Raw genomic sequence first — 13099 nt, 5'->3', positions numbered from 1 at the left:
GCTACCTGCCACCTCTACACTCTAACCACTAGGCTACCTGCCGTCCCTCCACTCTAACCACTAGACTACCTGCCTCCTCTACACTCTAACCACTAGGCTACCCTGCCTCCTCTACACTCTAACCACTAGGCTACCCTGCCACTCTAACCACTAGGCTACCTGCCTCCTCTACACTCTAACCACTAGGCTACCCTGCCACCTCTACACTAACCACTAGGCTACCCCTGCCACCTCTACACTCTAACCACTAGGCTACCCTGCCGCCTCTACACTCTAACCACTAGGCTACCCTGCCACCTCTACACTCTAACCACTAGGCTACCCTGCCGCCTCTACACTCTAACCACTAGGCTACCTGCCTCCTCTACACTCTAACCACTAGGCTACCCTGCCACCTCTACACTCTAACCACTAGGCTACCCTGCCTCCTCTACACTCTAACCACTAGGCTACCCTGCCACCTCTACACTCTCAACCACTAGGCTACCCTGCCACCTCTACACTCTAACCACTAGGCTACCCTGCCACCTCTACACTCTAACCACTAGGCTACCCTGCCACCTCTACACTCTAACCACTAGGCTACCTGCCTCCTCTACACTCTAACCACTAGGCTACCCTGCCACCTCTACACTCTAACCACTAGGCTTTCCTGCCTCCTCTACACTCTAACCACTAGGCTACCCTGCCTCCTCTACACTCTAACCACTAGGCTACCCTGCCACCTCTACACTCTAACCACTAGGCTACCCTGCCTCCTCTACACTCTAACCACTAGGCTACCTGCCTCCTCTACACTCTAACCACTAGGCTACCCTGCCACCTCTACACTCTAACCACAAGTAGTATTCTATACTGTTACGTTGAGGGCCAGTCATGGTGAACGTCCATTTTATTAAGTATCCAATATGTATTTTGTGTTTTGTTTATCCACAGGCCAAGTTTGAGTTTCATCATGGAGACTACGAGAAGCAGTTGTTGCATGCTGTCGGCCGGAGGGACAAGGCTGGAATGGTTATGAACAACCCAACTCAGTCGGTCTTCCTCTTTATGGACCGACAGCACTTACAGGTCAGTCTGTTCACACCGCTGAGCTTACCGCCCGGGGGCTCTATAGACCACCCGGGGGCTCTGGTCAGACGTGGTGACCTATGTAGGGTGGGGTGGGGGGGTTAACATCTCTCTTGCTTTAGCTCCAGACAGCTGTTGATCCATCTGGGCCTGCGTTCCAGGTGGGACACTACTTTAGAACAGGGTCCATTGCACTCTGGTCAAAGTTAGTGCACTATGTAGGGAATAGGGTGCCATCTGGGAGGCAGACTTAAAGTAGCGGAGAGACACCTCGTTTTAACACAAGTACGCATGTCTGTGCAGGAACACAATGACACTCGGCCTAGTGCAGGAACACAATGACACCCGGCCTAGTGCAGGAACACAATGACACCCAGCCTAGTGCAGGAACACAATGACACCCAGCCTAGTACAGGAACACAATGACACCCAGCCTAGTGCAGGAACACAATGACACCCAGCCTAGTACAGGAACACAATGACACCCAGCCTAGTGCAGGAACACAATGACACCCAGCCTAGTGCAGGAACACAATGACACTCAGCCTAGTGCAGGAACACAATGACACTCAGCCTAGTGCAGGAACACAATGACACTCAGCCTAGTGCAGGAACACAATGACACTCAGCCTAGTGCAGGAACACAATGACACTCAGCCTAGTGCAGGAACACAATGACACTCAGCCTAGTGCAGGAACACAATGACACTCAGCCTAGTGCAGGAACACAATGACACCCAGCCTAGTGCAGGAACACAATGACACCCAGCCTAGTGCAGGAACACAATGACACCCAGCCTAGTGCAGGAACACAATGACACCCAGCCTAGTGCAGGAACACAATGACACCCAGCCTAGTGCAGGAACACAATGACACCCAGCCTAGTGCAGGAACACAATGACACCCAGCCTAGTGCAGGAACACAATGACACAATGACACTCTGCCTAGTGCAGGAACACGTTGCCACCCAGCCTAGTGCAGGAACACGTTGCCACCCAGCCTAGTGCAGGAACACGTTGACACCCAGCCTAGTGCAGGAACACAATGACACCCAGCCTAGTGCAGGAACACAATGACACCCAGCCTAGTGCAGGAACACAATGACACCCAGCCTAGTGCAGGAACACAATGACACCCAGCCTAGTGCAGGAACACAATGACACCCAGCCTAGTGCAGGAACACAATGACACCCAGCCTAGTGCAGGAACACAATGACACCCAGCCTAGTGCAGGAACACAATGACACCCAGCCTAGTGCAGGAACACAATGACACCCAGCCTAGTGCAGGAACACAATGACACCCAGCCTAGTGCAGGAACACAATGACACCCAGCCTAGTGCAGGAACACAATGACACTCAGCCTAGTGCAGGAACACAATGACACCCAGCCTAGTGCAGGAACACAATGACACCCGGCCTAGTGCAGGAACACAATGACACTCGGCCTAGTGCAGGAACACAATGACACTCGGCCTAGTGCAGGAACACAATGACACTCGGCCTAGTGCAGGAACACAATGACACTCGGCCTAGTGCAGGAACACAATGACACTCGGCCTAGTGCAGGAACACAATGACACTCGGCCTAGTGCAGGAACACAATGACACTCGGCCTAGTGCAGGAACACAATGACACTCGGCCTAGTGCAGGAACACAATGACACTCGGCCTAGTGCAGGAACACAATGACACTCGGCCTAGTGCAGGAACACAATGACACTCGGCCTAGTGCAGGAACACAATGACACCCGGCCTAGTGCAGGAACACAATGACACTCGGCCTAGTGCAGGAACACAATGACACCCAGCCTAGTGCAGGAACACAATGACATGTTGCCACTCAGCCTAGTGCAGGAACACAATGACATGTTGCCACTCAGCCTAGTGCAGGAACACAATGACACCCAGCCTAGTGCAGGAACACAATGACACCCAGCCTAGTGCAGGAACACAATGACACCCAGCCTAGTGCAGGAACACAATGACACCCAGCCTAGTGCAGGAACACAATGACACCCAGCCTAGTGCAGGAACACAATGACACCCAGCCTAGTGCAGGAACACAATGACACCCAGCCTAGTGCAGGAACACAATGACACCCAGCCTAGTGCAGGAACACAATGACACTCAGCCTAGTGCAGGAACACAATGACATGTTGCCTCTCGGCCTAGTGCAGGAACACAATGACACCCAGCCTAGTGCAGGAACACAATGACACCCAGCCTAGTGCAGGAACACAATGACACTCAGCCTAGTGCAGGAACACAATGACACTCGGCCTAGTGCAGGAACACAATGACACTCGGCCTAGTGCAGGAACACAATGACACTCGGCCTAGTGCAGGAACACAATGACACTCGGCCTAGTGCAGGAACACAATGACACTCGGCCTAGTGCAGGAACACAATGACACTCGGCCTAGTGCAGGAACACAATGACATGTTGCCACTCAGCCTAGTGCAGGAACACAATGACATGTTGCCACTCAGCCTAGTGCAGGAACACAATGACACCCAGCCTAGTGCAGGAACACAATGACACCCAGCCTAGTGCAGGAACACAATGACACCCAGCCTAGTGCAGGAACACAATGACACCCAGCCTAGTGCAGGAACACAATGACACCCGGCCTAGTGCAGGAACACAATGACACCCGGCCTAGTGCAGGAACACAATGACACTCGGCCTAGTGCAGGAACACAATGACACTCGGCCTAGTGCAGGAACACAATGACACTCGGCCTAGTGCAGGAACACAATGACACTCGGCCTAGTGCAGGAACACAATGACACCCGGCCTAGTGCAGGAACACAATGACACCCAGCCTAGTGCAGGAACACAATGACACCCGGCCTAGTGCAGGAACACAATGACACCCAGCCTCTTGCAGGAACACAATGACACTCGGCCTCTTGCAGGAACACAATGACGCTCGGCCTAGTGCAGGAACACAATGACACTCGGCCTAGTGCAGGAACACAATGACATGTTGCCACTCAGCCTAGTGCAGGAACACAATGACATGTTGCCACTCAGCCTAGTGCAGGAACACAATGACATGTTGCCACTCAGCCTAGTGCAGGAACACAATGACACCCAGCCTAGTGCAGGAACACAATGACACTCGGCCTAGTGCAGGAACACAATGACACTCGGCCTAGTGCAGGAACACAATGACACTCGGCCTAGTGCAGGAACACAATGACACTCGGCCTAGTGCAGGAACACAATGACACCCGGCCTAGTGCAGGAACACAATGACACCCAGCCTAGTGCAGGAACACAATGACACCCGGCCTAGTGCAGGAACACAATGACACCCAGCCTCTTGCAGGAACACAATGACACTCAGCCTAGTGCAGGAACACAATGACACTCAGCCTAGTGCAGGAACACAATGACACTCGGCCTAGTGCAGGAACACAATGGTTTTGGGGAAGCTAAGAGCCTATTGAAATGATTTGAATTAGGCAATCATTCAGACAATGTTGCCAAACCAAACCTTGCACCAGGCCTGTTGATTGTGCCTAACATTCCTTCTCCCCTCAATGATAACCTGTCACCACTGCACCAGTCACAATGGTTTTGGGAAAGACCTCTAATTGGAGCTCTCACGCAGGTGTTAGAGGAGCTCTCACGCAGGTGTTAGAGGATCACTCACGCAGGTGTTAGAGGATCACTCACGCAGGTGTTAGAGGATCACTCACGCAGGTGTTAGAGGATCACTCACGCAGGTGTTAGAGGATCACTCACGCAGGTGTTAGAGGATCACTCACGCAGGTGTTAGAGGATCACTCACGCAGGTGTTAGAGGATCACTCACGCAGGTGTTAGAGGATCACTCACGCAGGTGTTAGAGGATCACTCACGCAGGTGTTAGAGGATCACTCACGCAGGTGTTAGAGGATCACTCACGCAGGTGTTAGAGGATCACTCACGCAGGTGTTAGAGGATCACTCACGCAGGTGTTAGAGGATCACTCACGCAGGTGTTAGAGGATCACTCACGCAGGTGTTAGAGGATCACTCACGCAGGTGTTAGAGGATCACTCACGCAGGTGTTAGAGGATCACTCACGCAGGTGTTAGAGGATCACTCACGCAGGTGTTAGAGGATCACTCACGCAGGTGTTAGAGGATCACTCACGCAGGTGTTAGAGGATCACTCACGCAGGTGTTAGAGGATCACTCACGCAGGTGTTAGAGCAGACATGGGCAAACTACGGCCCGCGGGCCACATACGGCCCGTTAGGCTTTTTAACCCGGCCCGCCGAACTTGTCCAAATTATAGTAAAAACCTCCTTTTTTCCCCTTTCCCTGCAATGCCCACGTTTCCCCAATAGATGGCGCACTCAAAACACATTGACCGTTGTTGGAGTGGCGCGTATTTCTCTTTATTTCACTTTAATTTTCACTTCGTTTCACATTTACGCACAGCAGCGGTACAGTAGCTTAATTAACACGCCGCACATCGCTCTTAATTTAAATTTAAATTTTCAGCTGCAGGTAGGATATTTAATACAGCCTATGTCTGTGTGCTTGGCAACGATACACGTGTACTGTTTGCGCGTGAAGGCGAGGGCGTCCGTGGCGAGTTTGTAGAGCGCGCGGTCAGGACAATCCATCCATGATTTTGCGGAGTTTAACACAAGTAGATATTATTGAGCTTGAGTATTTCGTTGTGTAATATGTTTTGAATGTTGAAAGTGATTCCATTTTTCAATAAATGTTGATTTCTTTAACTTTGCACCTTCGATTGAAACTTATTAAAAACAGACGCAATCTTGATAAATAACAGTGCGTATGTTATTTTAATCTATTTACATTTCCTCCTCCCAGTATCTGCGAAATAGTATGTAAATGCCATATCTTGCATATTCCTTGAGACAAATTTATTAACTGATAAGGGCTATTTTTACATTTGAAAGACAGTTAATAAATTGGGTTGTAGTGTTCTTACTGTGCTATGAGGTTTGCACACACTACATTTAATGCTTTAGTATATCCGGCCCAAACACTCCCTCCAAATGCTCCTGGCCCGGCCCCTCTGTCAAATTTTAGAACCCATTGTGGCCCGCGAGTCAAAAAGTTTGCCCACCTCTGTGTTAGAGGATCATTCAGACAAAGGTCCTCTGTCATGGGACAATGTCTAACCCAAAGAAATAGAATATATTAGTGAAATGACTATTATTAATAGATTCTATGGTCTCCCCCGTTGTCCCCCCTCTTCTCCCCGTTGTCCCCTCTCTTCTCCCCCTCTTCTACCCTGTTGTCCCCCTCTTCTCCCCCATTGTCCCCCCTCTTCTCCCCTGTTGTCCCCCCTCTTCTACCCTGTTGTCCCCCTCTTCTCCCCCATTGTCCCCCTCTTCTCCCCTGTTGTCAACCATGTTTTCTCTTGTCATCCCTTCTTTCTCCCCTGTCAGACTCCTAAAACCAAGGCCACAGTTTTTAAGTTGTGCAGCCTTTGCCTGTACCTGCCCCAGGACCAGCTAACGTGCTGGGGCGTTGGAGACATCGAAGACCATCTCCTCCCGTACATGCCCGACTAGGCCCAGCCGGCCTCCATGGCTTCCACCCACAACACAAGGAAGACTTAACCCCTAAGCCACTGAAGCAAGTTGATCTCATCCACCACACATCCTTCCTTCCATTGAATAGAACTGCTGCTTGGGTCTCTTGTTTGTTAGTTTCCATCGTCCTGAAGCTAATTTAAAAAATAAATAAAAATCTGTATTTGTTTTTCCTTACCTACCAAGCTTCCTCCTCCTAGCAGTTTTGGATTGGTTCTACCTTTTATCCGCCCTCCCTCCCTCCACCATCCATCTTGTTTTTTGTTTATTTTGAACCTGCACGAACATTGATTTTGAGCGGTTGGTTATCCCCCCCATGGAGCTGCACTGTCAACGACAGAGAGCTGAAGGAACTCCTTATGTTGCTACCAAGCAGGAACTAAAGCCACACAGGTTGTTTTATGTTCACAGGGGTCCTCTGTCTCTGCTGGACACAATGTAAACCATGTCATAACAGATTGGAAAAGCCTCTATCATTTCAAAAGCTTGGGTTAGAGGAAAACATACCTGGGGAGGAAGAGAGGGGGGGGTGTTCTAGGAGGACTGGCTACCATCTATGATGGGTCAGCCTAGGTAAAAGCTGGGGTTAGAGGAAAACATACCTGGGGAGGAAGGGGGGGGGGTGTTCTAGGAGGACTGGCTACCATCTATGACGGGTCAGCCTAGGTAAAAGCTTGGGTTAGAGGAAAACATACTGGGGAGGAAGAGGGGGGTGGGTTCTAGAAGGACTGGCTACCATCTATGACGGGTCAGCCTAGGTGGCGTTAAAACGTCCCCTGTAAAGCAAAGATAAAAGGTGAAGGAGTGTTTGTCAAATCATTTGGTGTAGGTAATTACATCTTTTTTTCTTTTTCTTTTTAAGCCACCCTTGTTTAATGTTGGCTGGTTATTTTCTTTCTGGGTTCATTTCCTTTTCCTGTGAAATATGCCAGGAACACCATTGGTCTGATCTGGAGTTGGGAACTGATGGGAGGAAGTTGTCAGACAGACGGTGAATCGCATGGTGTTTTATTGTGTTGAAGGTTGTTACCACGCAAAGCCATTCAAGCTACTGAAATGTGATGTTTGTTTCTGGGTGGGGGTTGTTTGCAGAATGAATGTACCAAACAACGGAACAGGTTGTTGAGTCGAAATTAAATGGGACCGTTACATGTTTGTTCCTTTAATTCGATAGTATCCGAAAGGGGACTAATTGTTGCAGTGCTTATAAAATGTAAAATGGGGGGTGGTTTTTGTTTTGTTGTTGCTTGCTTTGCTGGGGGAAAATAAGGCACAAATCAGTCAGTACATTTAATTGAGGGTTTTCTTTGTTGATTCAATATGTTCGATTGAAAGGTTATTTGAGTTATTCTTTTTTTTAATTTTTTTTTTTTTTAATGCATCTAGAAATCAACTTGGCTGAACAAATCTCAATACAATGTAACATTTGACAGTATTTCCTGGTGTGTTTTATTTGTGTGTAAACACAGTGTATATATTTACAGCAGAATGACATGCAGAAAAATAATTATTATTTAGCAAGTCTGTTGTGGGGTTAAAGAACAATTTACTGACACAGTTTCACAATAGTGACGTTTCTTCACCCCACAGACTGGACAGCATCACAGCAGCAGTATGATCATTCACAATTTGCTGAGGGGGGGGGGGGGGGGGGTAAAGATCTATGATCCCCCCCCCCCCAATATTAACCATTAGTAGGGGGGGGGGCTAAACTGAACCAAGACCAGTGTCCAGGGGCAACATCACCCTGGACCGAGCAGCTGATCTAGCTCCCAAGGTGCTTTGTGTGTCTTCCTTGTGCGATGAGTTTCCCAGAGGCTTTGCTAGTGAGGTCGACAGTAGCGAATGCCAGGGTCCGTCCTTGCTTCAACACTGTGGCTGTGATCAGCACGTCCTCGCCCATCTTGGCAGCATTCATATACCTGTCGGGAAACAGTTGTTCCATTCATTGGCTGTGTCCTAAACAGAACCCCTTTGTGCACTTTAGACCAGAGCCCTAGGTTGTGTCCTAAACAACCCTTTGTGCACTTTAGACCAGAGCCCTAGGGTGCTATCTTCAGACAGAGATTTTCCTTTTCAGTGTTTTGACAACAGGTAACTCTACTCCTTCACCTATTACAGTGTGTGACTTGTAGAGGCCTAGAGAGTTCGGGCTCAGCCCAAGACTAGACGACCAAAACAGCTCTACATGGAATAGAGCACATGCATTCTGTTTATTCTACAAGTATATTATCAAGCCTGGGTACCAGACTTTGTGCCATCATACCAAACCGCACAAATAGATCTGAGACCAGGCTACATTCCCCATGTATCACCCAGCCACTGTAATTTAAGTATAAAACTCACGTGATGTTCATGTCCACGCTGACACCGGGTGCTCCCCGTTCCGTGTACATGATGGCAGTGGTGGAGATGACGTCGACCAGCGTTGCTGTCAGACCCCCGTGAAGGGTGCCCCCTCGGTTTGTGTGCTCCTCTTCCACTTTAAACTCACACACCACTTTCCCTGGGCTGGCTGTTACAATGTCCACCTGGGGAAACGGACAACCAGTCATTAATTATCCCTTGGATCAATTAAAGAAGAGGGCACTGTAAATATGTCCAAGAGTTGCAAGACTAAGGGGTAAATCTCAAATGTATTTCCTTGTGTCTTCCACTTTCCGCCTCAAATATTCTGCTCCGATGTGCATCGAGAAGGACACGAGGGAGGACGTGAGAAATCGAGAAAATACTATTGAGATTCACTCAAGGTAACGAGATAAAATGTAAGGGGTGTCGTGAAAACACTTGTTTTCCCACATACACAACAAGCCTGTCAAGGTAGGTGAATGGGTGGAGTTGGGAAGCAACCTCCGGTGCTTACAGTACACGTCTCTTGTACAGTAACTCGTAAAATGTGACATACCTTACTTAAAACTCGATCAAACCCCGGACTGTCCACCATCGCCCGCATAATTGTTTTTAACGAGTTTAAAGACAGAGAAACCATGTTTTAATGCTGACTGTTCAATGTCAACTTGATAAATGTAGATTTCCTCCAAACAGGAAACTGTTCCGACAGCTAAATCTTCCGGATATCATATAGTTAAACAAGGTTCCGCTTTGATTTAATATTTATTGGGCATGATTATGCATTTATTTACTCGCATATGAAAGTGTCATATATATTGAAGGAGTTCGTGTTCATATTCTACATATTTACATTTTCTACATATTAACTGGCCAGATCTTTGCGTGAACCCGGACTATTTAGACTCTCACACAGCTCTTAAGTGGTGTCAGAGCTTCAACAACAACACTCATCTAAAATACCTTTTTGCGTCGCTTCTAACAAGATCTAAGCATCGCTATGAAATAGAGAAACAATGAGTAATATTTCCAAGTCCATGTCGACTTCAGAAGAAACGAGGACTTCTCTGTGATGAGTTCCTGTCCGTTACAGGATTCTTTAGTTCCGTGGCTCAACACTTAACGTTGCCGTGCTGAAAATGACAGGGAACTGGAGGTCTAACTAGCTCATATCAGTCCAATTGTTATTAGTGGCCCCTTTCCTTTGTACGAAACTGTTCGTATACTATCCAGTGTGTTGCCAATAGTATTTGTTTTTAATTTTGACCCCACAGTCTTGTTTGTGGTTAGTTATTTATGAGAGTTCACTCCAGTAATGTTTGTCTGACGTTTTCAGGCCTCAGAACTGTTTTATTTTGTCAATCATGTATAGATTCAGCTATCGATGAATAGCAAAATGAACACCATCAAATCGGAGGCATAAAACATCAACTAAACATGATCCCTTTTGAGGTCTGAAAACAACTGACCAAACAAGAACCGTCCTTTTATCTTAACTAAAATAAGGAAAGTCCTCTCACTGTCAACTGTGTTTATTTTCAGTGAACTTAACATGTGTAAATATTTGTATGAACATAACAAGATTCAACAACTGAGACAAACTGAACAAGTTCCACAGACGTGACAAACAGAAATTGAATAATGTGTAATTGAACAAAGGGGCGGTCAAAATCAAAAGTGACAGTCAGTATCTGGTGTGGCCACCAGCTGCATTAAGTACTGCAGTGCATCTCTTCCTCATGGACTGCACCAGATTTGGCAGTTCTTGCAGTGAGATGTTACCCCACTCTTCCACCAAGGCACCTGCAAGTTCCCGGACATTTCTGGGGGGAATGACCCTAGCCCTCACCCTCCGATCCGACAGGTCCCAGACGTGCTTAATGGGATTCAAATCCGGGCACTTCGCTGGCCATGGCAGAACACTGACATTCCTGTCTTGCAGGAAATCATGCACAGAGTGAGCAGTATGGCTGGTGGCATTGTCATGCTGGAGGGTCATGTCAGGATGAACCTGCAGGAAGGGTAACACATAAGGGAGGAGGATGTCTTCCTGTAAAGCACAGAGTTGAGATTGCCTGCAATGACAACAAGCTCAGTCTGATGATGCTGTGAAACACCTCCCCAGAACATGAATGACCCTCCACCTCCAAATCCATCCCGCTCCAGAGCACAGGACTCGGTGTAACGATCATTCCTTTGACGTTAAACGCGAATCCGACCATCACCTCTGGTGAGACAAAACCGTGACTCGTCACTTTATTCTAGTCCTGTCTGGTCCAGCGATGGAGGGTTTGTGCCCATGTAACAGTATAACTTTAGACCGTCCCCTCGCCCATACCCGGGCTCGAACCAGGAACCCTCTGCACAACAGACAACATTCACCCATGAAGCATCGTTACCCATCGCTCCACAAAAGCCGCGGCCTTTGCAGAGCAAGGGGAACCACTATTTCAAGGTCTCAGAGTAAGTGATGTCACCGATTGAAACGCTATTTAGCGCGCACCACCGCTAACTAGCTAGCCATTTCACATCCGTTACACCCATAGGCAACGTTGTTGCCGGTGATGTCTGGTGAGGACCTGCCTTACAACAGGCCTACAACCCCTCAGTCCAGCCTCTCTCAGCCTATTGAGGACCTGCCTTACAACAGGCCTACAACCCCTCAGTCCAGCCTCTCTCAGCCTATTGCGGACAGTCTAAGCGCTGATGGAAGGGTTGTGCGTTCCTGGTGTAACTGGCAGTTATTGTCATCCTGTACCGATCCTGTGCAGGTGTGATGTTCGGATGTACCGATCCTGTGCAGGTGTGATGTTCGGATGTACCGATCCTGTGCAGGTGTTGTTTCACATGGTCTGCCACTGCGAGGACAATCAGCTGTCCATCCTGTCTCCCTGTTGCGCTGTCTTAGGCGTCACACAGTACAGACATTGCAATTTATTGCCCTGGCCACATCTGCAGTCCTCATGCCTCCTTGCAGTATGCCTAAGGTACGTTCATGCAGATGAGCAGGGACCCTCGGCATCTTTCTTTTGGTGTTTTTCAGAGTCAGTAGAAAGGCCTCTTTAGTGTCCTAATTTTTATAACTGTGACCTTAATTGCCTACCGTCTGTAAGCTGTTAGTGTCTTAACGACCGTTCCACAGGTGCATGTTCATTCATTGTTTATGGTTCATTGAACAAGCATTGGGAAACAGTGTTTAAACCCTTTACAACAAGCATGGGGAAACAGTGTTCAAACCCTTTACAAGGAAGATCTGTGAAGTTATTTGGATACTTACAATTTATCTTTGAAAGACTGGGTCCTGAAAAAGGGACATTTCTTATTTTTCTGAATTTATATGTTAATACACCTATATGTTAATATATCTGTTAATACACCTATATGTTAATATATCTGTTAATACACCTATATGTTAATATATCTGTTAATACACCTATATGTTAATACACCTATATGTTAATACACCTATATGTTAATACACCTATATGTTAATAGATCTGTTAATACACCTATATGTTAATATATCTGTTAATACACCTATATGTTAATATATATATTAATACACCTATATGTTAATAGATCTGTTAATACACCTATATGTTAATACACCTATATGTTAATACACCTATATGTTAATACACCTATATGTTAATACACCTATATGTTAATACACCTATATGTTAATACACCTATATATTAATACACCTATATGTTAATAGATCTGTTAATACACCTATATGTTAATACACCTATATGTTAATACACCTATATGTTAATACACCTATATGTTAATACACCTATATGTTAATATATATATTAATACACCTATATGTTAATAGATCTGTTAATACACCTATATGTTAATACACCTATATGTTAATATATATATTAATACACCTATATGTTAATAGATCTGTTAATACACCTATATATTAATACACCTATATGTTAATAGATCTGTTAATACACCTATATGTTAATACACCTATATGTTAATACACCTATATGTTAATATATATATTAATACACCTATATGTTAATACACCTATATGTTAATACACCTATATGTTAATATATCTGTTAATACACCTATATGTTAATAC

At 46.6% G+C, this 13099-nt stretch overlaps 2 protein-coding genes across 2 annotated transcripts; one reads left to right on the top strand and one right to left on the bottom strand.

Annotated features, from left to right (window-relative positions):
• The first annotated feature begins 861 nt into the window (after positions 1-861).
• LOC124029772 (uncharacterized protein C6orf62 homolog) lies at positions 862-6825 on the top strand. Its single transcript, XM_046341361.1, has 2 exons — positions 862-1071; positions 6501-6825. The coding sequence occupies exons 1-2, from the start codon at positions 877-879 to the stop codon at positions 6624-6626; spliced, it is 321 nt and encodes a 106-aa protein (XP_046197317.1). The 5' UTR covers positions 862-876; the 3' UTR covers positions 6627-6825.
• Positions 6826-8067: 1242 nt separating this feature from the next.
• Positions 8068-9689, bottom strand: LOC124029771 (acyl-coenzyme A thioesterase 13-like). Its single transcript, XM_046341360.1, has 3 exons — positions 9553-9689; positions 8994-9178; positions 8068-8569 (listed from the first exon to the last, which is right to left on the bottom strand). The coding sequence occupies exons 1-3, from the start codon at positions 9634-9636 to the stop codon at positions 8413-8415; spliced, it is 426 nt and encodes a 141-aa protein (XP_046197316.1). The 5' UTR covers positions 9637-9689; the 3' UTR covers positions 8068-8412.
• Positions 9690-13099: the final 3410 nt, after the last annotated feature.

The sequence above is a fragment of the Oncorhynchus gorbuscha genome, unplaced genomic scaffold (genome assembly GCF_021184085.1).
Source record: "Oncorhynchus gorbuscha isolate QuinsamMale2020 ecotype Even-year unplaced genomic scaffold, OgorEven_v1.0 Un_scaffold_7636, whole genome shotgun sequence".
NCBI lineage: Eukaryota > Metazoa > Chordata > Actinopteri > Salmoniformes > Salmonidae > Oncorhynchus > Oncorhynchus gorbuscha.
Note: the sequence above shows the minus strand (reverse complement) of the source record. Positions and strands in the feature narration are given on the sequence as shown.